This window comes from Diospyros lotus, chromosome 15 (assembly GCF_014633365.1).
Source record: "Diospyros lotus cultivar Yz01 chromosome 15, ASM1463336v1, whole genome shotgun sequence".
Classification (NCBI taxonomy): Eukaryota; Viridiplantae; Streptophyta; class Magnoliopsida; order Ericales; family Ebenaceae; genus Diospyros; species Diospyros lotus.
In genome coordinates, this window is record NC_068352.1 from 20,765,728 (window position 1) to 20,789,948 (window position 24,221).

The 24,221-nt window shown below is 34.0% G+C and overlaps 1 protein-coding gene across 1 annotated transcript in view; it reads left to right on the forward strand.

Moving 5' to 3' along the window:
* Positions 1-21,189, forward strand: part of LOC127792667 (trans-resveratrol di-O-methyltransferase-like) — a 69,549-nt gene extending 48,360 nt beyond the window's left edge. Inside the window, exons 2-3 of the mRNA XM_052323279.1 lie at positions 19,409-20,017; positions 20,730-21,189. Of these exons, the coding sequence (XP_052179239.1) occupies positions 19,409-20,017; positions 20,730-21,032 (912 nt within the window). The 3' untranslated portion in view covers positions 21,033-21,189. The remainder of the gene's footprint in view (positions 1-19,408; positions 20,018-20,729) is intronic.
* Positions 21,190-24,221: the final 3,032 nt, after the last annotated feature.

A 24,221-nucleotide genomic window follows, 5' to 3' on the forward strand; every position in this document is an offset into this window, starting at 1 on the left:
CGCCAAAGCTTAAGTTTTTGGAGCACTTTTTAGATTGGTTGGTTTGTTTGAACCGTGATTTGGTGACTCTGGAAGTACGATCTGAGCTTTTGAGCTACTATTACTAGGGTAAGGGCTAGCTTTTCAATCTTCTGATATCGTACCTCGGGCCCTTGTAGGACTCGATTAATGAAATATATATGTCATTGTACCTTGGAATCTTCTTTGAGCAGCACCGAGCTGAGTGCATTTTTGAAAACAGAGAGGTAGAGCATAAGTTCTTTGTCTGGCTCTGGTCTTATTAAGATAAGAGGGGTTTCCAGGAAGTGTTTTAGTTCTTGAAAAGCTATTTCACACTGCTCAGTCCGCTAGAACAATGATAGCTTCTTTAAACACCGAAAGAAGGGAAGAACTTGACCTGCCCCCTTTGACAAAAACTAAGATAGGGTTGTTATTTGGTTAGTTAACCGCTGGACACCTTCACACTACAAGGGTTATGCATATCAAGGATGGCCTTGCACTTGTCAGGGTTTGTGTCTATACCTCGGCTTGTTAGCAAGAAACCAAGGAATTTCTTGGCTTGTACTCTGAATGGGCATTTCTTTGGATTGAGCCTCATGTTGTGTTTTTAGAGTTGTTTGAATATCTCGCTTAGGTTTTAGCAGTGGTCTCCCTTCTTCGGCATCTTAACCACCATGTCGTCCACATACACCTTGATGTTCCGACCTATCTGTTTTGCTAAAACGTTGTTCATCAACTACTAGTATGTTGCCCCTGCATTCTTCAACCAAAACGACATGACCTTGTAGAAAAAGTTTGGGTTTTCCATGATGAAAGCCATTTTCTCTTCGTTGTCGGCATGCATCCAGATCTGGTTGTATCTAGAGTATGCATCTATGAAACTGAGATATCTATAGCCAAAGGCACAAATCAGTCGATGTTCGGCAAGGGGTAAGAATCTTTTGAGCGCGCTTTGTTCAAATCTATGAAGTCAACACACATTCACCACTTGCCTAAGGACTTCTTTACCATGACTACGTTAGCCAACCAAGTGGTGTACGAGACTTCCCTGATTAATCCTGCTTTGAGGAGTTTCGTCGTCTTCTCGGCCACTGCTCTTTGTCTTTCCTCCCCTAACTTTCTTTTTTTTTTTTGCTTGGCGATCTTTGCGCCTGTATCCAATGCCAGCTTATGGCATATGAAGGATGGGTCAATCCCTGGCATGTCGACGGGTGTACAAGCAAAGAGGTTGGAATTATGTTGAAGCAAATTGATTAACTCATTCCTTAGGTTAAGAGGGAGTGCGGTTCTGATTTTAGTGACTTGCTCTAGTAAGGGTCCTAGGCTTAGCAAGTGCAGCTCTTCCGTGGCCTGTGGTCGATTATCAGGGAGCTCGCTCCAAGGGTCCAACTCAGCCATGTTGATGTTGTGATAGGGGCTCTTATTGGAGTTTCTATCAGGCTTAGGGGTTTGGATCTTCAAGTTGTCGTTATAAAACTGCTAGGCTTTCTTCTGGTCGACATGGACAACCCCGACCTCAATGGTAAAGACCAGGAACTTCATAGCCAAGTCTGGGGTAGAGACAATTGTGCCTAAGGAATTGAGGGATGGGTGACTGAGTAGGATGTTGTATGGCATTTGGCAATCAACAACCAAATACTTGATATTGATAGTTTTGAAGAGTGGGACTATCCCGAGCATGGTCAATAACTCTATGTACCCCCTAACATGTACCTGTTCTTTGAAAAAACCAACCAAACTCCCGTGGAACAGTTTGAGCTCCTCCTTTGGGATTTGTAGTTTTCTCAGGGTTGAGAGGTATAGTAAATCGATTAAGCTTCCCCGATCAACTAGGACTTTCTTAATAACGAAATTTGCGGCTACTACAGATATCACCATGGGATCATCTAAGTTCTAGTCAATCCCTTCAAAGTCTCTGTCGGTGAAAGAGATCACTAGGTGTTAGGCCATCCTCCTCCGCCCTTGCTCAGCATTGCTTACTGTCATTACCGCCCTGAGATATTGTTTCCTCACTGAGCTAGAATCTTTTTTGCCCTTGAAGCCTCCAAAAATCATATTTATGACTCCTCTGATTTGGTTTGTGGGTGCCATTCCTGCACCTTGACCTCCCTCCGTTCTTGGCCCTCTTTATGGGTTGAAACTTCTCATCCAACCCCGTTCTCCCTGCAGCTCCCTACTCTGACTTCTTCTTCCATAAACATACTGGTCAAGGTGGCTTTGTTTTACCAACCACTCTATTTGATCTTTAAGCGTGGCACACTTCTCGGTCATGTGACCGTACATTCTGTGGTAATCACAACGCTTACTTGTGTCTGTGTGGGAGATGCTGCACTCTACTATTAGGGAGCCTAATGATTCTCAAGTTGTAGACTTCTTGGAGGATCCGATCTCTTCTAGTCGTTAGAGGAGTGTATGTTTCGTACCTTAACCTTGGTGGTTCGAGCACTCGACCTCATTCCCTTTTTCTTCCAGCTTGTTCTCTATTTTCCCCTCTCCGGTCAGGGTTCATATTGGGTCGGTGTGGATGGGCTCAGCTGCGAGATCGGTTGATGCTGGGCTCTTGGCTTGTGATCTTTACTCTTATCAGCCGAGAGTTCCTCAATGTTGATATAGTATGTCACTCGTATTCTAAGGTCGTCAAGGTTGGCAGAGGGCATCCTTGCCAGGGAGTCCACAAAAGGCCCGGGCTTTAGCCTAGCCATAATGGCGTGTAAGGAGACTACGGGGTTGAGGTCTTGACTTTGAATGGCCTCCTGATTGAACTGGTTCATGAACTCTCATAGCGGCTCATTTTCACCCTGCTTTAGGTTGATAAGGCTAGCCAAGGTCTTGTGGTGAGCTCAGTTGGTGGAGAAATGGGTGAGGAAACGGGTAACGAGCTCGAAGAAGTCATGGATGGAGTCCAACTTGAGGGTAGAGAACCACAATAGGGAAGATTCCTTGAGGGTATTGGGGAATGCTCGACACATGATAGGATCAGTGCCTCCACTTAATAGCATCACAGAGTTAAACATAGTTAGGTGCTCTTTGGGATCGGTGGTTCCATCATACATGTTCAGGGTGTCGAGAAGACAAAAACCATCTGGTAGGGGTACAAACATGATGAACTCTAAAAAATGGTGACTGGGGGTTTATGGGGTTGTAGAAGGTGTAGCAGTATAGGTCGCTTCAGGCTAGTGGTGGTTGTTAGCTTCTTTGCTAGCGTTGGCTCTTCCATTGCACTGGTTGCGCTAGTTTTCTGGTTGGTGAGGGTAGGTGTTTTGGTGCTCTTGGTTGGGGGACATGTTGTTCTAGCTTCTAGTTTTTTCCACGGATCTTTTTCGGGTATGATTTGGGATGTTTTGGTGAGTTTATGGGGTAGGTAAAGTTTACTGGGCCCCACGATGAGTGCCAAATGTTCCTTCCATCCCAAAAGGATGATTAGATGGAGAGCTTGAGACAACTGCAATCTGCACGGCGACGGGGTGGCACTTGCAATGTAATGACCCGTTTAATGGGTCTTAGATGATATTTACACTGTGGTGTAGAGCATTTCATGTGGGCCTTAATTGTTAGTTGCAATTAAATAAATAATAATAATTTTGGTTAAAATTTTCTTGAAAGTAAATTGTTGTGAATGTGTAAAATAAAGCATAAATGGTGATATTTTAAGTGGGCTTGGCCAAGAGTTTAAGGCCAATGAGAGTGGTGGGTTTAGAGAAATCCCATGGGCTTAAAATGAATTGGGCTTTTGAATGGGCTTGGGGCATGAGTAAAAGTGGGATTTGGCATAAATTATATATATGTGTGTGTTATATTGTGTGTAAAATGGGTGATTAAAGAAAAAGGGGTAAGAAAATGTTAATGAAGTTAAAAGACCAAAATGGGTAGGATAAAGTAAGTGTTGTGTGTGTGAGTGTAAGAGGCAAATGAGAAAAAGTGGGGCAAAGTGATTGGGTTAGGTGGCTGGTGGGAGGGCTTGCCATACCCGTTTGCTCCTTCTTCAATTCATCTTCTCCTTCTCTCTCTCATTTTTTTAGTGCTCTCGGCAACTTCTCACTTCTTCTCCTTCTTTTTCATCATCATCATCATCTTCTTTTTCTTCTTCATTCATTCTTCTCTTCTCTTGGTGAAGAATAAAGCTTCAAGTGGAAGGTCTTCATCATCTTCTTGGTCTCTCCATCTAAAGGCAAGCATCCATCTTCTCTTTTTCTATCTTTTAATGCAAGATTATGTCCTCATGTATAACCAAGTTCATATTTTCAAATCTCCAAGTGGTATTTTTAAAGCTTGAGTTGAGTGGGTTGTTTCTAACTTTTTCTAAAAATGTGGGTTTCCTTCAATAGGTCATGGAGTCTTGTTTTTGGTCTCCATGGGGCTTGTTCTTCCCCATCTTTCATTCATGGAATGGCAACTTGGGGGTTAGGGGATTAGCTATGGGTTGTTTTTATTGTTTTGTATTCATTTTATGCATTTCGGGTTGTACCGAGTCGACTTGTTGGTGGGTTAAGTCAACTCGGCCGAAGCTGGTTTCTTTTGACATTTTCCCTGTTTTTGGCCAAGTCGAATCATCCAAGAGATCAAGTTGACTCGGTTTTGGGCAAGTCGACTAGGCTCAAATCGACTCGGATTTCCCCGAGTCGACTCGGCCGCGACTTGACTACACTGCGCGTGCTTTGTTGTTTCGACCATAACTTTTGATGTAGAACTTGGAATTGTGATTCGTTTGAAGCATAATAAACTAGACTTCGATGGCTTCAATTTGAAATATAATATCATATACTTTGGATATGGTTTGAGTCGTTTAAGGCTTTCCTAAATCTATATTAACCATAACAATCACGTTTTGGGAAGTTGTTAAGTAATGTTTTTGGTTAAAATGTCCACGAAAATCTCTTCTCTTGTGTGATGCATTTCTATCATTATCTTTGTGCCTCTTATTATTATTTTAGTGCAGTGGCTAAGTTCCGCAAGTGTGAGAAGGGATATCCCATTGAGCGCCTAATGCGGGAGAGGTGGCCTTAAGCCCAATAGGCAATGCTCTTGCCACTGTGGGTGGCTGATGAATTTTTCTATATATGTATTCATAATCTCATGGTTGTGGAGGCCTAGAGGGCCAGAGTGGCGCATGCATTTCTATCATTATATAATGTTACATGAGCATGGGTTGATGACTTCTTGCTATGAGTCATGTATGGAAAAAGAGTGTTATACCATTGTGTAAATTGTGCAAATATCACTCTATGAATTAAATGTGTGTATTGTTGTTAAGTGAAGAAATACCAATTTCTGAGGTATTATTAATGAGGAAGGCATGATCAAAAGATTTGTTTTTAAATGTCGGGTAGAAGTCTTCCATTGACTCTTATCTTACGCATGCCTTCAGGGATCCATCTATCTTATTCCCTTTACTATATTTATGCATGCTGAGCCTTGTGACTTACTTGTTTGCTTGTTTTCATTCTAGGTAAGGGAAAATCTATAGCAGAAGAGGAGTATAGTGGAGCTTGAAGTTGATTTTAGATGTGTACAGAGATCTCCCCCGACCTAAAGATTTTGGGATTTGTGTGGAGGGCTGGTGTCGAAGGTCAATCATTTTTGTATGTTAATGGCACCCTTAGTTTATTTTGAAAAGTGTATGGCTTTTAAAGCCTTAAGAAACATTGCATGAATGATTATTACTCCTAGTAGGAGTGAGCCCATTTATAATATGAAGTTTTTGGGTTTTGTTGGTTTCTGTATTCCATTTTGGAAGGACCTTCTTTTGGATGTCCTATGCTAGCGGTATATCTAGAAACGGGCCCCAATATGCAAGCACTCCGATGCTTAAGTAAGTAAGAGCTCAAGATGGTAGAGTTTCTGTAAGGCTAAAAAGAACATACCTTGACTGATGGTCAACTAGCTTATATAAGAGAAAATGGGAGAGCCCTTTGTTTATCATCGACCGTTGTGGGAAGGTAGAAAGCCGATATTTTTGGTGCTAATGGAAATCGGGGGTTAAGATATTCAAAGTTGATGAGGCTTGTTACAGTTGCGAAGATCTCAGATAATGCTAGTAAGATAAGGGTGCTGTAGAGCGGTGTTGGGCCGAGGGATCAAGTCTGGTGCCAAGCTATGGGCTTACTGTTTGGGCAGAGCCCAACAAAATCAATACGGTCCAAGTTCCATCATTTTCAACCTCCTAGAAATAACGAGCTTAGTTTGGCCACAATTAGTTCAATAACCTATCTATTTTCAAGATTACGGGTTGGAAATAATGGAAACAATGATGGGTTTCATCATTTTTAGCTATGATTGATTTAGCCATTCCAAAACCCATCAAAGTAATTTCCATAATCGTTTCCAGCCATGGGTTTCAAAATTGGAACAATAGAAAGTAGAAGAAATGAGAACAAGAAAGGAGAAAAAGAACAAGAAGAATAAGGAAAACCATAACAAAAAAGAGATTTGAGGAAATAGTTCAATTTGCCAATTATTGGGATTCGATTATTTACAAATTAAACCTATCATCGCATGATTTCAAGAAAAAGAATAAGACAATGGCAAAATAACATATTTTGACTCACTAGTAGAACAAAAATAGGGGTTATTTTTTTATTCTCTTTCTTTTTTTTTTTTTTTCTTCATCATCTTTGGTTCTCCTTCTCTTTTTTCTCCTTTTTCTTCTCCTCTATCTCTAGTTCAAAACTTGTTGAACCCAACACTTTTTCTATTTTTAGTTCTAGAAATGACAATGACTGGAAAATTTTGCCAAGCTTTAGCTATAGTTCATTGCTCGCATGTTTTTTGTATTTGTTTTTTTGATTTTTTATATATTTTTTAATTTAATATAATTTAATTATGATTAATTAACTTAATTTGTTTTAGTTAAAGCTATTTCTAATGGAAATGGTGTTTGAATAAAAAATATAAACCATAGGAATCTTTAGAAGTGTTTCTTGACCACAAGGGAACTCCATGCAAATGATCTGAACTATAGGGGTTCAAAGTGCAATTTATTTAAATTTTTACTCATACAAAAATTTTAATTATTTAATGATAAATTTTTATCAATTTTTTTATATTTTGCTTATTTTTTTCACAAGTAATTAACATAAACTAAAATTCTATCTATTTAATAGGATTTGGTATTAAACATAGATCGAATTACCCAAACCAAGATCCAAATCTAATTACATATCTCATAAATAGTTTGGATATAGATAATAGATTAAATAGATAATATTAAATATTTGATATTATATTAAATTAAATATAAAATATATTATATATGATAGTAAAATATTTAAATATTCACACACTACTATTTTTATTTTATGAATTAGAACTTTGATTAATTGAAATTAGCATAAAATGTGACACAACTATTAAAAATATTAAGGGAAAAATAGTCACGCCTAACGTAACAATTCGACAATTGAGAACCCTATTAAGCTAAATAATGGGCAACCTTTTTTTCTATAAGAAAGATATATTAACAAAAAATGAGAAAAAAAAGTCTACAAGCCATGATAGGGCACCCCCATACCAAGAAAAAAAAAAACTCAGAAACCACAAAAAACATAAGGATACCTACTCCTCAACACGAGGATGAACACAAATCCAAACTGATCTAGAAGACAAACAAAGCAGAATAAACCCTCATGTCGAATCCCTGATCACTGGACGAGACTCCTAAGTCTCCTGATGAGCTCGGGCAAATGCATTCTTATTCTTCCTCTCATGCTTCCTTTGCAACTTGGTCTTCACAGGGACATAATCATATTCCAAGCTTCTTGCCCTTGATGACAAAGTGTCCTCCTTCTCAGAGCCTTTCTTCTAACCTTTATCTTCAACTGCCATATTGATCACCCCCAAGCATCCCATCTCATCCTAAACCGACACCTCCCTCAGGCGAAGGAACATCCCTATCTGCCTCTAAAAGCAGACAAAAGCAATTGGCTAACAAATTCTCCATATCATGCTCTAGATCAGGATAAACCATAGAAGCATGCTTTGCACTCCCCTTCAACGGCACAGAGAGAGGAACACTCTGAGAATTCCCGACGCTTACGATTCTGAGGCTGATCCTTAATTGATGGAGGATTTTGAACTGCTTCTTGGGGTTGATTTGGGCATCAGGACAAAGAGTGACCAAACACTAGACAATGAGAACAAATAGATAGAACCCATTGGTATTCCATAGGCAGCTGTAACAAGTTGGGCTCACTAGTAGATTCATAAATACCCTTATATAAAATAATATTTCTAAGAAAAGGAGAAAACACACATCCATCTCAACACAGACAGACCTGGGTAAACCCTACTCTCGACCTATCCTCAATAGTAAAATCTGCATGAATAAGCCTTCCAAGCGCACTAGCCATTGTGGCAATGCCCTTCTCATTCCACCCTTTCAACAGAATATTAAAAATCTTAACCAATAATGGAAGAATGGGTCTCAAGAGAAATATCCATACCCAAGTCCCAATTTTTTAATAATAAGGGACGATGAGCAAAATGCCACAACCCTCCATCAAAAACTTTTAGTATATTCACCTCATCACTAAAATGAAATAAAAAACAACCAAAATTTTTAGAGAGCACCTCAATGAGACCAAATCGGTGCCATAGCCTTCTAGCAATGGTGCATAGCCTCCTAATAATCAATTGCACCATCGAGAATGGCAAACGATTCTCAATAAAATAGCTGATCAAAGTATTATGCCAATGTTTCAGCCCTTGATCAATCACATTTTTAGAAAATTTCACAATCGGGCCTTCAGCCAAAAAATCTATAGAAGGATAATATCCTAATTCTTTCGGCTGACGAGTACCACGATCATCAACCAAATCAGCCCATGATTTTTTGTTGCCCTCATAGACCTGAAAATCATTAACAAGAGAAGAGCCCTTCGGTTCGGCCTGCTTTTTATCGCCATTAGGTCTATACGGATTGCAGCCCAATTCCCCCTCAATAATGGGCAACCTTGTTGCCTAGTTTCAGTATACTTCTATACTTTCTAATTCTTTTTTACATTTTTTGCAGAATCTATTTTTCTGCAGTTTAAATTCGTCAAAATTTAGGTGCAATTGACATATCTAATTGTTCTTATTTTGATTTAAATTTTATTTTTTAATAAAATTTATTTATAAAATAAAAAATTAAAAAAAAGTCACATAAAGTAGATAAACTTACATTATTTGGTCAGTTTAATACATTTTTTTTTTTTATCATATTTGCATCTTATTTGCTTAACAGATTCCGTCCAAAAAGCTACAATTGAACTACAAAGATCGTATTTGCTTGCAACTAAACCAACTGGAATTGAAGTCCAGAAGTTAAAATAACTCAAGAAAGCTTGGAATCTAATCTACACCATCCTTCCCACAATCCAATTTCCGCCACCGCCACATGACGAAAAACTGAGATGCATTCAACACCAGAGAGGGATAGACAATCGGCGATGGTGCCCAGATCTCAGAGAGGGAGAGACAATCCATCATGCAACGAGCCGGGATGTATCAAATTAATCAAACAATAAAATATTATGTACTAAAAGTGACATTTATACATAAAAAAACATAAAAGAAGGAGAGACCATTGAAGTACTGGAGCCAGTCAGGCACGTGAAGTAGCAAGCGCAGCTACACTGCTTTCTTCACAAAAAGTCATCAGTCATCAATATTCAGCCAAGCCAACCATGCGGCTGTGGGTTGGTAATAAAAAGCATTTATTTAGGGTATTGCGATTGTTCAAAGATTATGTACAAATTAATAGGGTTATTTATATTAGTATTGGAAATTTAATAGTTAATTAAACTTAATATTTAGATATATTTTTGTTGAAAATATTTGAATTTGAACTCAAATTCTTCGGTTTGAACAGAAAAATCATTAACAGAAAAAATAGATACACACAATCTAAGATAACAGTAAATACACATAAAACAAATGCACTATTACATAAAACTAAGGATAAGAACTCAATTTGGCCTCTAAACTTTTCACCATTTGCCACTTTAATCTTTGAACTTTTTTTGCTCAAATATCCCTATACTTTACAAATTTGCTCCTTTTGATTCTGTGACTAACAAATCATATTTCACCAGTAGTCATAGAGTCAAAACGGAGTGTTATTTTATAAAATGCAGGAGTATAATAATTATTAACTTAACTTTCTTTTTTTCTTTTTCTTTTTTTATGACATCTCTTCATTTGTTGGTACGTAGCTTCCATTTGGTTGATGGATTTGATTAGTATTAAACTTTCTTTTCATAAATTTTATATATTTTTTTTGCTAAATTATTCATTATTTCTATTGAAGATTAAATATGGACGGCATTGTTGCCGGTAGGGCATAAAAGAGTAATTTTTTATCTTTCATTTCAAACATCAAATACTTATAAAACAACGAAAAAGACAGGAAAAAAGAGGTGCTTGTCAATGATCTTTGGGGTTTGATTACTAAACTAAGACAGGGACTTTACAAAATAAAGCCTGAAATTGGCCTTATAATTTTTAATTTTCTATTGACCTTTAGAATGTAAACAATCTTATTTGATTTTTTTCTCAATTTGACATTTTTTTATTTAGGTGGATTCTATATGGTAGTTCTATATTAAAGGGTTAAATTCTTATTCAAAGATAATGAAGAATAAATTATTCCATGGGATTGAAAATAAAAATATCTAGTGATGACTCATCTATTTAGACTATATCTAGTTTCTTTTTGTGTATTCAATTGTGGAAAGCAGTCTTAATTTTTTTTTTTAAAGAAAACTAATCTATAGAAAATAAAAAAACTTAGAAAAAAGATGTTAAAATTTAAAAATCTCCTAAATTGAATACAGAAAATTTGGGTTTTAAATTTTCCAAATATGAACTGAAGTTAGAAAACTACTCAAAGTTGTTTAATTTCTAAATTTTCCTGAATAATTTTCAGGCTAGACAAACGTGATTTTTCATTATTTTCCCCATTTTAACCAAAATCAATATTAATTTTATTGTGTTTCTATTAGTATCAGTATAAATTGTAAAAATGTGAATTTTAAAATTTACTAATAATAATAGGGTAAATTATATGAAAGTCCCCTACACTTAGAGTCATGTACAACTTATCCATTATGCTTTCGATTGCATAAAAAAAACTCTTATACTTTCAAAATATTGTAAACAACCACAATTTGTTGTTATTTTACATTATTTTGTACAATAATCTACATACAAAATATAGAATTCTACATATAGAATTTTAATATATTAAAAAAATACAAAGTTTTGCATTAATCAACCAATAGATATCTACATACAAAATATATAATTCTACATATAGAATTTTAATATATTAAAAAAATACAAAGTTTTGCATTAATCAACCAATAGATTGCATAAAATTATGTAAAATAACAACAAATTGTGGCTGATTACAACATTTTGAAAGTGTAAGGGATTTTTTTGATGCAATCATTAAAAGTACAAGGGGTTAAATTACACATGACCCTAAGTGTAGGAGATTTCATATAATTTACCCATAATAATATTACACTATTAACAAGATAAAAAAATAATATTAACTGGAGTGGCATCGAGAGTGGGGGCCAAGTGACCCCATTGAAATTTATTTTCCTTTGTCGTGTATATGCAAAATTTGGGTGTTATTACAGTTTTATCCTATTGAAAAAAATAAAAACAACCCTTGATTCGCTGATTAAAAAATTACAAAAACTAGTTAGGAAATTTTGGCATATAAATCTTTTAGCAAATAAACTGTCATATTGTAGTGTCACTACAAGAAAAATGAAATTTAGTGACGGAAAAATTCGTCGCTAAAACATCAAAGTCCGTCGCTAAAAAGTTTCGCAACGAGCAGCTTCCCGTCGCTAAAAATGGCATCGCTAAATTTTAACGACGGGGAAATCATCAACGGAATCAGTGACGAAAATTTTCATCGCTAATTAAAAAAAATAATAAAATTTATTTAAAAAATTAAACATTATTTTAGTGACGGAAAATGTTCCATCGCTGAATAACGACCAAAAACTTTTCATCACTAATACACAATAAAAATTAAAATATTTAAAAAATTAAAATAAATTACAATCAGCGACAGCGATGGAATTGTTTCCCCGCCGACTTTAATTTAAAACAAAAAAAATTTGGAAGGACGCACCCGCGCTTGCCTTGCAGCAGGGATAATTTTCCAGTGCACTCATTTCTTCCCTTCCTCAGTTTCGATCCCTGGTCACCCGTGTGCGCACGCACGCGCACAACAATCCAAGCTGCGAGCTTCCTTATGATATACAATGCACATATTAACTATATGTTATACTTAGTTGCCAGCCATTTTAATTTTATTTTAAATTAAATTTTAAATTTTAAATCTTTAAAATTCATAAATTAATACTAAAAAAAATAAATATTGTAAATTTTAACTCAACTAATATACAACTTAAATGTTGTAATTAATTTATCTCTTAAATAATTAAGTTTTATTTGATTAAAAATTAGTTTAATACATATTTATTATTATAAATTTTACAATATCATATCAATTTACATATTTTTGGATTGTAAATAAAATACATAAAATATGCATTTAATATATTTTAATATTTATTTAATCTTTGTTTAATACATAATTAATAAATTTTATTTTTTTCATTTATTTTGTTTCATTTGTAACGACTTGCTTAAATTTTTAATTATTAATTTATTTTTTTAATTATTTAGTGATTTTATATCTAATTTAAATTTAATTTTTATTATTTATTTATTTTTTCATTAATTAGTGAAGGAATATTTCTTCGCTAAATATATTTAATTTAATTAAATGAAAAATATAAAATTTATCAACCAGATAACCCCGTCGCTAAAAAATAAAAATAAATTAATTAAAAATACCAAATTTAGTGACGGATTAAGCCTCGTTGCTAAAAAATAAAAATAAATTAAATATAAAATACAAAATTTAGCGATTGGATAGCCCCCGTCGCTAAAAACTAAAAATAAATTAATTAAAAAATACCAAATTTAGCGACAGGTTCACACCTGTCACTAAAAAATAAAAAATAAAAATCCAAAATTCAGTGACGGGGCAACCCCGTCGCTAAAAATAAAAATAAAATAAATAAAAAATATAAAATTTAGCGACGGGGTCACACCCGTCGCTAAAAAATAAAAAATAAAAAAAATCTAAAATTTAGTGATAGGGCAACCCCATCGCTAAAAAATAAAAAATAAATTAAATAAAAATAAAAAATTTAGCAACGGAATATTCCGTTGCAAATCCGAATTTCCATCTCTAATTAGCGACGAGACGGAAAAATTTTGTCTCTAAATCCGTCATTAAATTACAAATTTTTTGTAGTGTGTTCTTGTAAGTTTGTGACATTAGTAATGATATAAATTTAATTTTGTAGATTTTCTCTCATAAGGCTCCAAATGTTTCAACTATTTTCGGTTTTTGAAAATCGTTGCTAAATTTAAAAAAAAATAATTAAAAATTAAAATTAAATAAAAATCTTAAATATTAAAATTCATTATTTTCATTAAAAAAATTAAATTTTACTTAAGAAAATAATTAAAAATGAAATAAATATAAAATCTTAAAAATAAATTTAAAATTGCATTTAAATTAATAGCAAAATTCATTAAAAATATAATTTAAAAAAAGAAAAATAAATTTAACAAAATTTTAATAATTTTTAAAAAAATATAAAATCTTCTTTTTTATTTTTAATCAATTAATTTGTTTAATTTAACTCAATTAATTTATTTTTAATTTATTCTATTATTCTTTTAAAAAATAATCAAATAATAAATATTTTTAATATATATTAAAAAATATAAAATATAATTCTGAAAATTAGTTGTTAGATTAGTATATAATATATATATGTGCATATATGTTAAGTGGTTCTTCGCAGATTAGGCGGTTCGCGTGCGCGCGCGCGCACAAGGCGTCTTGGGTTCAAAACTTGTGGAGAGCAGCGCCCTGGGATTTAATTTCCAGCATCGCCACCATGTGGCGGGCAAGGGCAGGGCGAGTCGGGCGCGAGCCAGGCTGGCTTGCGCAGGCAATAAAAAAATTAAATTGTTAATTTTAGCGGCGGTTTTGAAACCGTCGCTAAAATTAATTTTTTTTTTAATTTTTGGCGACGGTTTCAAAACCGCCACTAAATATTATAGAAACCGCTGCTAAATCACTTATTTAGCGGCGATTTTCAAAACCACTACAAATTTTAAAATTAGTGGCGGTTATTCCAGCGGTTGCTAAAAACCGTCGCTAAATGCTCCGTGACGGCTAACTTCAAAACCGTCGCTAAATACAAAAAAAAACCATCACTAAATGCTGAATTTTTTGTAGTGAGAATTGATTCGAGGCTAGCTTGGCATAGATGAAAGGATGATTTGAAGAGCCTGGGAGGAAACTGGCACATGCCAGTTCCAAGCACCATCAGCAATAATATCAAACACCTTAGTGGTAGAGGAGATGGAAAGCTGACGGGGAAGTTGGTGTGAAAAGTAATTAATCCACTTATCATACCACAAAAAAATCCTACTGCCATCTCCCACAGTCCAACTAAAGAAATGACACACCTTATCCCTAATTTGGAGAAGCTTGCGTCAGTACCACGAGTAAGAATAGGGAGTAGGGAGGAACCAAAAACAAGAATCTCTACTCCAATATGAATGAATCCATTGAATCCAAAGGGATTTAGAGGAAGCAAGCATAATACCTCATATGAGTTTAGCAACCAAGGCTTGATTCCACAAATATAATGGTTGAATACCCAACCCACCTTGATCTTTAGGACAACAAATATCATTCCAAACAACCTTGGCCTTATGAGTGGATAATTCTGAGCCGCTACAAAGAAAAACACGTACAATCTGCCCAAGATCTTTAATAACTTTTTTCAGGAAAATAAAAATGGATGCTCAATAGACGTGGATTGTGAGGAGAACAAAACAAACTAATTGAAGCCGACTAGCAAAGGATAAGAGATGACCATGCCATAAGCCCACACTAGAACGAACACGATCCAATATAGGGTGACAATCACTATAGGAGAGCTTATTGGATATCAGGGGAATACCTAAATAGCAGATAGGTAGCGAGCAAGGACAAAATCTAGACTCCCTTACTAGCTCATCTCTCAACTCAGGAGAGGAACAACAAACAAAGCAATCACTTTTAGACGAATTAGCTTGAAGGCCAAAGAATTATGAAAATCGGTTCAAGTAGGATTTCAAAACTTTGACAGACACCCGATCCCCATGACAAAATAGTAGGAGATCATTAGCAAACATGAGCATGGCAAGCTTTAAATTTTCACACTTCTAATGATATTGAAAATCATCTACTTGCGAATGATAATTCACAATACCATGAAAAACTCCCATCATAAGAACAAACAAGTAAGACGACAGGGGGTCCCATTGGCAAAACCCTTGTCCCTCAGAGAAGAACCCATGAAACTTTCCATTAATCTTGATCGAATATCAAGGGGAAGTCACACATGTAAGGCAACAAAGGGTCCCCTTGTTGAGTTATGTTTTGATGATGAAATTTATGCAAATCTTTAATAATTTTAATGATATACTATTAATCGAGTAGAGCCTCATGTTAATCGAGTAACACATTACTTACTCGAGTAAACTCATCTATCAATCGAGTATAAGTGTTTAAGAAAGTTAGTTTTAACTAACTTTCAAAACTATACTCGGGTACTTAATACTATTAATCAAGTAAGACAATGTATGAGCTTAAGATCAATCTAGTAAGGAAAGAGTTAGTTGAGTAACAGAGTTATACTCGATTAACTTATCAGTGTAATCGAGTAATAGCTGAATACTCTAAGGCTGAATTGAGTATATGCTTGTTGTACTTGAGTATTGCACTAAAAAGCTTTAATTGAGTTATTTAAATGATATTTGACTAACTGTAATATTAGTCGAGTAATCGCATTCAGTATAATCGACTAAGAATTAATGCTAAATTGATAAGTCTCTGGACGTGTGTTGTTAATTGACTAAAAGAAAATAGTAATTGAGTATTCCATCTTTTTAGTCGAGTAATCAAATTTATTACTTGAGTAATTAATTAATCAGGTGAAAAATGTCCATATGTCTATATTTGTACATTTATAGACTAAGGAGTTAGGCTTAATCGAGTAACTCTTAGCTTATTCGAGTAAATTTATGCCTTGGTCGAGTATAATATGCTAAACAAATAGTGAGTTTCTATAATTATTTTATTAATAGACTAAGAGATATCTTGTACTCAAGTAATGACATATTATAATAGAGTGTCAACAATGTTTAATCAAATATCAAATATAAAGTTAAGATGTTAACTTAATAATATGTATTTTGCACTCGAGTAATATCATTGTGTAATTGAGTAACAAATGTGCTTAATCAAGTATTTAATCGTTAGTCAAAATGTTAATCGATTGTTAGATATTCTATACTCGAGAGTAATACTATTACATAATCAAGTAACAAATGAACTTAGTTGAGTAAGATTTATTGGATAGAAAGTGAGTTTCTGTATTTAAAATATTAATCGATTAAGAAAATCTTGCAATCAAATAATAAATGGGCTTAATCGACTGTCATTCAATCATAATCGAGTATCTATTAAAATTACTTGAGTAATGTTAAAATATACTCAACTGTTTATATGTTGAAATTTGAAAATATAGCCGTTATAAAACATTTAATGCATCTAAAAGTTAATTTTTTTAGACAAATAGAGTTCATTAAATGCAATTTAATAAGTCTCTCATGCAAATGGAATGAATTTGAATTAAAACTCTCAATCACTAGCCGTTACTTTGCATTAGCATTATGTGGGTGCCATAATGCCATCTCGTCGGCCTTGTGCTTTAAAAAATAAAAAAAACATAAAAATAATTAACAGCCAGTCTAAATTGTTGATACATGGACAATGGTTACCCCATGTGAGTCATGCTTACAGGTCCAATTGAGTTGTTCCAGAGTCAAATTTGATGGCATATATATATATATATATATTATCGAGCACGAACAATTCAAATCTTTTTCGTTTTTATGGTTTTATTCAAAAATTTTAATTTTGATAATAAGGTCTCAATTTGATCAATTGATTGCAACTTTATCCACAATCCAGATTCGATTTGAAAGGCGTTCACGACCCGTTGACATGGCATGTCACCTAGCATTTAAAAACATTTTAAGTGGACTCCACATGCATACGTATAAAAAAATAAAAAATAAAATGATGTTAAATATATATATATATATGCACAAAGAGAAGGAAGTAGGCGGGTGAAGGATGGTGACAAAGACGTTGACAAAGAAAGACGATGATGGCGACAACTACGATGATGAATGGTGATGGTGACGACTGATTTAGAAACTGGAGGCGACAATTGATTTGAGCTTCCTCCTACTCACGGCGACGATGACAACCAATCTAGAAACTAGACCAACCATCTATCTGGGCTTCCTCCTTCTTAAGGGCACCTCATAGAAAGTGGCCGACGACCCTTTTGCTCTTGCCGACAAATGACGTCCTTTGCTGGCTATCTCAGCACCCTCGCCGTCAATCACTTAAGCCAGCCTCATCGACGTTAATAATCGACCATCAAGCTTCTGGATTCGGCCTTCTTTCAAATCGGCCTCCATCACCACCTCTACCTTCTAAATCAGTTGCTGCCTCTAACCCAACATCGTCGCCTGTCACTGTTGCCGTCCTTTGTCATCGTCATCCCCATCCTCTGCCTGCCTATCTTTGTAAATATATCTATAACACACACATAACATATATTTAACATTATTTTATTTTTTTATACGTGTGTATGTGGGGCCCACTCAAAATATTTTAAAATGTCATGTGACATGTCACGTCAGCGGCTCTTGAATGCCTCTCGAATCGGATTTAGGTCGTAGATAAAATTGTAATCAATTGATCAAATCAAGATCTTATTGTTAAAATTGAAACTTTTAGATAAAATCTTAAAAATGCAAAAATTTAAATTTTTTGTGCCAATTAGCCTATGATAATTCATAACCTTTGTATATTAGTTATCTAACAAGGGGTGTTGGATCCAACAGATTTTCGCTTCCCAAAAATTATGAAGATATTCTTCTAGATTTTTCTTAATTAATTTGGCACGTTTCCAGCAAGAAAGAAATGTTTGGAAAAGCCGTGGTGACTACGCAGGGATTGATGAGAGAGACTTGACTGAAGTCTTTTGATTGCGTTTAGTAAAAAGAATAATCATTTTCCAATGGATAAAACTTAAGCAATGGCTTATACATATAATACAATTAACTCCAACAGCTATTTATCCAGTGGACAAAACTTCAAAAATAGACTTTTCGTTTGGTTGGCTAAATCATTCATTATCTTCGCTATAATGCTACTAAGGGCATATGCTTATTTAGGAATAGTATATATATACATGTACTTATGGTGTTGTGTAAATTACTCGATTATAATAGATTATACGTACTAAGCACGATTTTTTTTAATAAATTACAATAAATCTAAATCTATCATTTAGTCATATTTCAAATTTGTTTTTCCTATTCCTGATAGTATCAAGACGTCACTGCGTCGGAATAAATTTGTGACCAGTTGTAATTTGCTTTCTATTAAATAAAGGGCAGATATGAATTTTGGATACCTAGCAACAGAATTTCTCAGGTGGGTGCTAGTAAGTCAGTGGGGAAATATAATGATATATATATATATATATATTTATATAATGACATTAAAATACAATAGCTTTATGGTCAATTTGGTATGCTCATACTCTTGCAGCCTGGGACTAATCAACTAACATTTTTTTTTTATTTTTTTTTGTGAATCGTAATTAGTTCTACTTTATCTTTTTTTTTCAAGTGGAAGGGTTAATTATGGTTTTTTGTTTCTGTGAATTTCTTTGAAAGGAACCATATAGGGATCCTTCTTAGGAAAATACACACACACACACAGACATTTATATAATGACGTGATGCCACATTTTTCATAAATATTTTAGCAAAATTGATTTTGGTCCAAACACGTCTTCCAAAAGATGAGCGAATACTATGAAGAAATCAAAGACTTCTCTGTAAAATAACAGTTTATACCGTTTTGGTGAGCTTTTGCTGACGAAATGACTCCTCCCAAAATCATATATATATATACACGTAAATGCATGCCCACTCCAACATCTCAGCCACAAGTAGAGATCAGCTTCGATCACAAAGCCAATAAATTAAAAATCAAGAATTAGTAATGGCTTACGACAATGGAGTCTGTGGTGTTAACAATGGCGATCTCCTCGGAGCGGAAGCCTACATTTGGAACCAAATGTTCGGTTTCATGAACTCTTTCAACTTGAAAACCGCAGTTGAACTGGGAATCCCAGACATCATCCACAACCACGGCAAGCCCATGAAACTTTCCGACCTCGTCGCTGCCCTTCCCATCAACCCATCAAAAGCCCACTGCATCGGCCGCCTCATGCGCAGCCTGGCTCTTTCCGGCTTCTTTCTCGAGAAAATAGCCCGAGAAAATGAACTCCTAGAAACTGAGTACACTCTCACCCCCACTTGCCGGCTTCTCTTAACCGACAATCCCTTCACTCTTTCGCCGTTCTTGCTGGCCATGCTCGACCCGAGTTTAATAAACTCGTGGCAATACCTGACGGCTTGGCTCCAGAATGACGATCCGACGGCGTTTAACACAGCCAATGGGGCGTCGTTTTGGGATTACGTCGGCCATAAGCCGACTCTGAACTTCCAGTTTAACGACGGAATGTCGGCTGATTCGAGGTTGGTAGCGAGTGTGATGATTAAGGAGTGTAAGGAAGTGTTTGAGGGGCTAAGTTCGGTGGTGGATGTCGGCGGCGGCAACGGAACAATGGCCACCGCCATGGTCGACGCCTTCCCGCACTTGAAGTGCACAGTGTTTGATCAGCCACATGTAGTTGCTAATTTGCAGGGGCGTAAGAACTTGAGCTTCGTTGGAGGGAGCATATTTGATGTCTTCCCAGCTGCGGATGCAATTCTACTCAAGGTATTTTAAGATATTATATTTGAAATATCATTGTTATAAAAAATAATAAAATATAAATTTTTATAATTATAAACCCCTTTAATTGATCCATTTCAATATATATATATAAACAGCTCTTATTATGTATATCATCAGGTCAGGCTTTTATTATGATCATTGGAAAGAGATCACTATAACAAAATAGTGGAGAAAAAGAAAGAGAGCAAAAGAAAGTCTAATTCTTGACTTGAAAATATTCTTAAATTCAGCTCCGAAGAAGCCCACGTGGAATTTTCAACTTCTGAAACTTCTTTGATTTCAGGCCTATCAAGTCAAATAGTCCAAGTAACACTGAAGATATAGAAAAGAAAATCTATTATAGTATAAAATAGGTTAAATAAAATTGTATATCTCAGCAAAAAGCTTTTAAGATGATCACTTTTAAGATAATTATTAATTGAAAAATTAAGGTATAAATATCTACTGCACGTAGGAAAATCCCAAAATCAGTTATTAAAAAGCTTAATTATTTTGACATTTTTTTATATTAGAATATAATTTTTTCTCTCTGAAGTGCTCTATATTTAAACATTTGTTACCATCTTGTCAAAAAGAGATTCCTTACTTTGATTTTCTGCAATAATGTAAATCTCGAAGAAAAATACATATATATATATATATCTTTACTTTTATAGCTGAACTCTTACTTATATAACCTAAAATTGGCAAACAGTGGATCTTGCACTTCTTGGGCGACGAAGACTGCATCACATTGTTGAAAAAGTGCAAGCAGGCAATCCCAAGCAAAGAAAATGGAGGAAAAGTGATTATCATAGACATGGTGACGGGGATCTCCAAAGGAGCCGAAGAGTCGGTCCAGCCACAGTTCTTCTTTGACATGCTAATGATGATTAATGTTGCAGGAAAAGAGAGAAATAAGAAAGAATGGGCAGAGCTGTTCTGCAAAGCTGGTTTTAGTGACTACAAGATCCATCCCATTTTAGGATTAAGGTCCCTCATTGAGGCATACCCTTAATAAATCAATACTTCCTATTTACTATTCACGTTAAATGAGTGTATAAGCTTTTTATAGTTCATTCATCTAAGTTTGATGATCATTGAGGCATGCCCTTGATGAAGTCAAACATCTACAGTTGTTTCACTAAATAAGCAAATGTTTTAAGGTCTATTTATATGTAACTCTTGATCATGTCATGAATTTGTACGTACTAATTAACATTGGGAATGGGGAGCTATACATTATGACCAATATATTCGCATAATTATAAATGTGTTTTTGTCCAAATCCTAGCTACACCTGCATGATTGTGTACATCTACACGAGATTGACAATGAGCAGGACCATTTTTTTTTTTTTTGTCTAATTTGTCCTTTATATAGGTTTAAGAGAATATACAATTGGCTTAACCAATAAGAAGTTAAAAACAACAATAATAATGACTACAATTATACCTTAGATGAAAAAATCATGCACGTAACGCACACCAAGGAAAATTGACGTTAGTTGCTTGTTCTAAATACACCCATCTTAATTTATAATTCTTGCAGGAAATATATTTCATCCATTAGGCATATAAATTGCTCCAAATTTGTGATTTACTTTTTGCTTCATTAAAAATAGCGATTCAGCTTAATTCTTAGAATAATTATTCTCAGTACAAAACTCTGAACTGATTCATTGATTTTCTAAATTCTCAAATAAATCTCTATTAAAAAGATTGTTTGATACTAATTCAGTTGTTGTGAGCTGGAGAGAGAGAGAGAGAGGGAGAGAGAGAAAGAAGATAATAAGTGAAGATGCACAAGAAAGTCCTATAAGAATTTAGGATATAAAACAAAACAAAGAACGATGAAACCATTAAACATACAAAAGAACATAAAAGATTTACGTAAAAAATTTAAATTAAAAAAAATTACAAGTAGAAAGAACAAAATATCACTATGATAATATTATTACAATATTTTTAGAGTACTGGTCACCCATTTATAAATATGGCACCACACACCCAAGAGGGGGGGTGAATTAAGTGTCTATGATTTTAAAAAAACTTATAGAGGTTTTTAAAGATAGATAGTAAAACAATGATGTATTAAAACAATGATGTATAAGTAAAAGAAACAATAAAAAAATTACTAGAGGGACAAGAAGTTTAGAGTGATTTGGCTAAACTTATTCTACTCTTCTACTTTACCTCCACATTAGAGATTTCAAAATCCACTATCACCTCCTACTTAATCAAGTAGGCCCTCTACCAAAACCGCTAGAAAATACAACCTCCTACTTATACACAAGTAGGCTCTGCCGTTAGAAATTATAATAATGAAAACAAAAAAGAAGATTTGAGAGTATCAACTCTCAAGTACCATATATCTCAAATAAATACATAAAGACTTAAACAAGATAATACAAATGATATGTGTAGCCTGTTTTTTAAAAGAAAAATGAAAGTTTAATCATTAGTAAGAAGAATGAATACAATTAGAAGCTCTCCAATCACTTCATTTCCATCCATTAGTCTTCTTTAGTGCTTCATTGGGCTATATTTATAAGCTTCTCCCGTACTTGAAGAAAACTAGTTGTTTAAAGCTGTTGGGGAAATAAAGAACTTACAAAAACTAGCCATTATAGAATGTCAGTTTTGGAAACGAACGACAGTTTTCTTCAAAAAATTTAAAGCACGTATTGGCTTTGGACAAATATGGTTGACTCTTTTATAAAAGAGGTCAACTTCTTTAACAAATAGTTGACATTTTTGAGAGACAGTTGATATTATACAGTCATTGTTGACTGTTTTTGAACTCACAATCAAACAACCGAGTGCTTGAAAAATGCTTGTTGATAATTCTTAAATATTGTTGATCATTTTTACTAAAAGTCTTAAAATAGTCGATAGTTTCAATAAATCAGTTGACAGTTTTGTCTTGTTTCAACAACCCAAAATACAAAGGGCCAAAATGGTTGATGGTTGCACTAACATGGTTGATAATTTTGGCTTCAAATAAAGTGTTTCTTGATATGGAAAATATTTTGATACTCTTAACACATTTGATTTCAAAACAAATACAAAAGATTGATTTCAAAATAAATATAGAAGATTTTGTAAACATTAAAAGCATATATATCCCTTAGCATTAATTGAATTGATCATTTTCTATTTTGAAAGATAAAATATAATTTATTTTTAAATATCAAATATATAAAATTTTTCATCATCAAAATCAAAATAACACCAAATATTGAAAAACCAATTGACAATTTTTGTGAGAATAAAAATCAATTAAATGTTTAAATTTAGAACATTAATTTAGAATGTATGCATTAAATCAGTTGAGTTGTTTTAAAGATCAGTTGTCAGTTCTAAAGAACCAGTTGACAATTTTAAAGAAGAAATTTACAGTTTAGAAACTCGTAGTCGATAGTCATGAAAAATGGGTTGACAGTTTTTCACCAGATTCAATGTTTAATTAATTTTTTTTTTCATTTTCAGGCTATTTTATTTGACTTCTAAAACCTTAACATTATTTTAGGATCCACAAGATTTTGTTGATTTAAAAGAAAATTTCACAAACCATTTTAAAAAATTCACTAACCATTTAAGATCAAAACCTTGAAAGTTCAAAACATTTATTATAACATATCAAAAATCTTTTAAGTCTAATATCATCAATACTTTATTAAAATTTTGTGTTAAGATATACATCATCAAAACATTATCAAGATCAACTAAAGATTTTTGTAGTCTAATTTGGGTGTTTGTTTGGTTCGAGATCTTTTCATTCATTTATCGTTCTTATTGATTTTGTTTTTAGTCAGTTGATGTTGCCGGTCATATATGCTTTCCCCTTATTGGTTAGATAACCCGAAGGATTTGAGCTTTTGTAAAGCCAATGGTTAAATTGTCTGTTTCAGCATCTTTGACTTGGGGAAAAAAAGAGGAGTCCGAAGTGAGAGAGGGAGAGTCCATTGGGCAAGCTGACCATTCGCCATACATTACATCATATAACATTTTCAAGGTTTTTTTTTTTTTTTTAATTTCCACTCAACACGTGCATTTATATATATATATATATATATGGATGTTTTCAAGAAATGAACAGCTCAGGTCCCTATCTTCCCAACATCGGGCACCAAATTCCAGAGCTAGCTAGTTGGATATATATATATATATATAAGATTGTAATTATATTTTGAAAGAATAATTAA